The sequence below is a fragment of the Nicotiana attenuata genome, chromosome 1 (assembly GCF_001879085.1).
Source record: "Nicotiana attenuata strain UT chromosome 1, NIATTr2, whole genome shotgun sequence".
In the NCBI taxonomy this organism is placed as follows: Eukaryota; Viridiplantae; Streptophyta; class Magnoliopsida; order Solanales; family Solanaceae; genus Nicotiana; species Nicotiana attenuata.
In genome coordinates this window covers 93757945-93760210 of record NC_031989.1, presented here as the reverse complement: position 1 = coordinate 93760210, position 2266 = coordinate 93757945, and the positions used below count along the sequence as shown (strand labels likewise).

The following is a 2266-nucleotide window of genomic DNA, read 5'->3' as shown; positions in this document are numbered from 1 at the left end:
TCATCTTGCTTTGAGGTATATCTGTTAAGAGGGCATTCTTCCAAGACCATACCAAGAGGATTCTGGAGATGGTTTTTTCTAGGACTGCTGGAGGGAATAGAGGTGGTTTTTTGTGTTCTGGGTGTTGTTTTTTAATAATTGGTGGTAATGTTTGTTTCATTGTCATCTGAGGGGGGTACTTTGTTGGGGAGTAATGGTTGGGAGAGAGAGGGGTTAGCTACTGAGTTCCTGTAAGTAGAGGAATCCACTGTTACATTAGGATCAGGTCTGAAGCTTTTCTGGACAGTGAGACTCTAAAATTGGGATTCATCTGGTGGTTCATTTATGCTGATGCCTGCATTTGTGTTGCTCATAGCTTTCCTCTTTTTCTGACTGGGTTTGTTTTTTGATTTCTGAGTCTGAACTGGTATTTGAAAGTCAGCTGCAGCTTTGGCTTTTCCTTTGAGCAATACTTTCATTTGTGCAGAGGTTTTCTCATCAGAGGTGGAGGACTCAGAATCCTCTTCAACAATCACATTTTCAGAAAGATGAGCCTGTTGCTTGCCTGAATTATTGACTATGGTAGCAGGGGATGGGAGGTCAGTCCTATGGTCAATCAATGGTGCCTCAGCACACCCATGCTGAACATGAGGAAACCCCTCCCCTTTTGGTACCCCTTCCTGCTTAGCTATAGGTAACTCCTGACAATTCTCCTTGCCTCCATTAACTTCACAATTAGTAGAAATAGATGGGGGAAAGGGGGACTGGGATGATTCTGAGCACCAAAATCAACACTCCTCTCCAGTGGAGCTGGAGGATTGATAAGAGGGTTACCTGATGGTTGAGGTGGTTGTGGTGCCTGTTGTTGAGTGGCATTTGGAGCAATCTGATGCTGTTGAATGTGAGATTATTTGGGCATGTAGACTTGTTGCTGTTTCTTGCTTTGTGTGGTGCCTTTAAAGTTTTTCTTCTTCTGTGTTTGCCATTCCTCTTCTGTTGTCACAACTACAACATTTTGATGTTCTGCTACCTTTTGGTGTTGTACTGTCGTTTGATTTTTTCTTTGATCTTGAGTAGCTGGTGGTGGTATTTCCCCTGTTCCTTCTTTGGATTCTTGCTAGTTCCTGCTTCATCTCTGGACTTTTTGTTGTTGGTGGATTGGGAGTTACCTGCTGCATTGTTTTCTTCTTCCTTTTTCTTCTTTTTTCTTCTTCTTTTAGTCTGATTTCACAGGTATATTCAGAGTGACCCAGGTGCCTACAGTGAGAACAATAGGCAGGCACATTGTCATATTGGACTTCCAACCATTCTCCATCACCATTTTCATCCTGTTCCTTATCATATCCAAGCCAGACATGATGGGGTCTTTCCTTGGTTAGATCAATTTGAATCTTGATCTTAGCCACACTTCCCCTAGTTTTATGGAAAGATGCAAGGTCCAAGTATAGAGCTTTGCCTATAGGAGACAACAGAGGTGTGAGGATTTCCATGTAGTATAAATTCCATGGCAGTTCTGGGATCACCACCCATATTGGCACAATGGGAGAGTCTTCGTTTGGTTTGAATGCTGGGGACCATGCTTCCAATTTCATCATCTGGCCTTGAATATACATGTGCTGCTTACCCTAGACAGTAGAATGATCATACTCATTTTCCAGATCAATATAGACAGTCCTAGCATTGAAATGAGCTATCTTGACTGGTCCTCTAAGTTCAGTCTGAGCAATAAAGCTCTTTCTAATAGTTTCCATTCTTGGCATGGTGTTGGAAAACTTGCCTACTACTGTAAACTTGCACCTATCTGCAAATCTCACCATGTAATCTTCCCTTTTGAAAACTATTGCAGGTTGACCTTGTTTGGTGGTTATCTTTGGGGGGGGGGGGGGATAAATGCTATTGGTTTGATCTTAGATTCATGCCTAGCTCTGAGTCTTGTGACATAGGAATGGGTAATAGTGGTTACCTGTAGGTTTGTTTTGATTGGAAGAATTGCTAGGCTGTGGGTTGGGGTTAGTAGTTGATGTAGCCTGATTACCAGGCTGGGTGGGTGGGTGATTGTTTGTTGCAAAAGTTTTTGGAGGTTTTTTGGTGTTGGTAGGCTTATCAAAATTGGCTGATATCTTGGGTATGGCAGTAGCTTTAAGATTGGAGTTTGGATTGGATTGGCTCTGAGGTAGCTGGGTGGCTAATGGCTCACTGGTAATTGTTGGTTGCACAAGTGAAGGAATAGTGGTTGAGGTGGTGGTGTTGACCTTTCGATTGGGGTTAGGAATCGTTATAAATTGGA

General features: G+C 42.7%; 1 protein-coding gene across 1 annotated transcript; it reads right to left on the bottom strand.

The window, feature by feature from the left end:
* Positions 294–1592, bottom strand: LOC109238567. Its single transcript, XM_019405052.1, has 3 exons — positions 963–1592; positions 814–871; positions 294–706 (listed from the first exon to the last, which is right to left on the bottom strand). Exons 1-3 carry the CDS (start codon positions 1590–1592, stop codon positions 294–296), a joined length of 1101 nt encoding a protein of 366 aa, XP_019260597.1.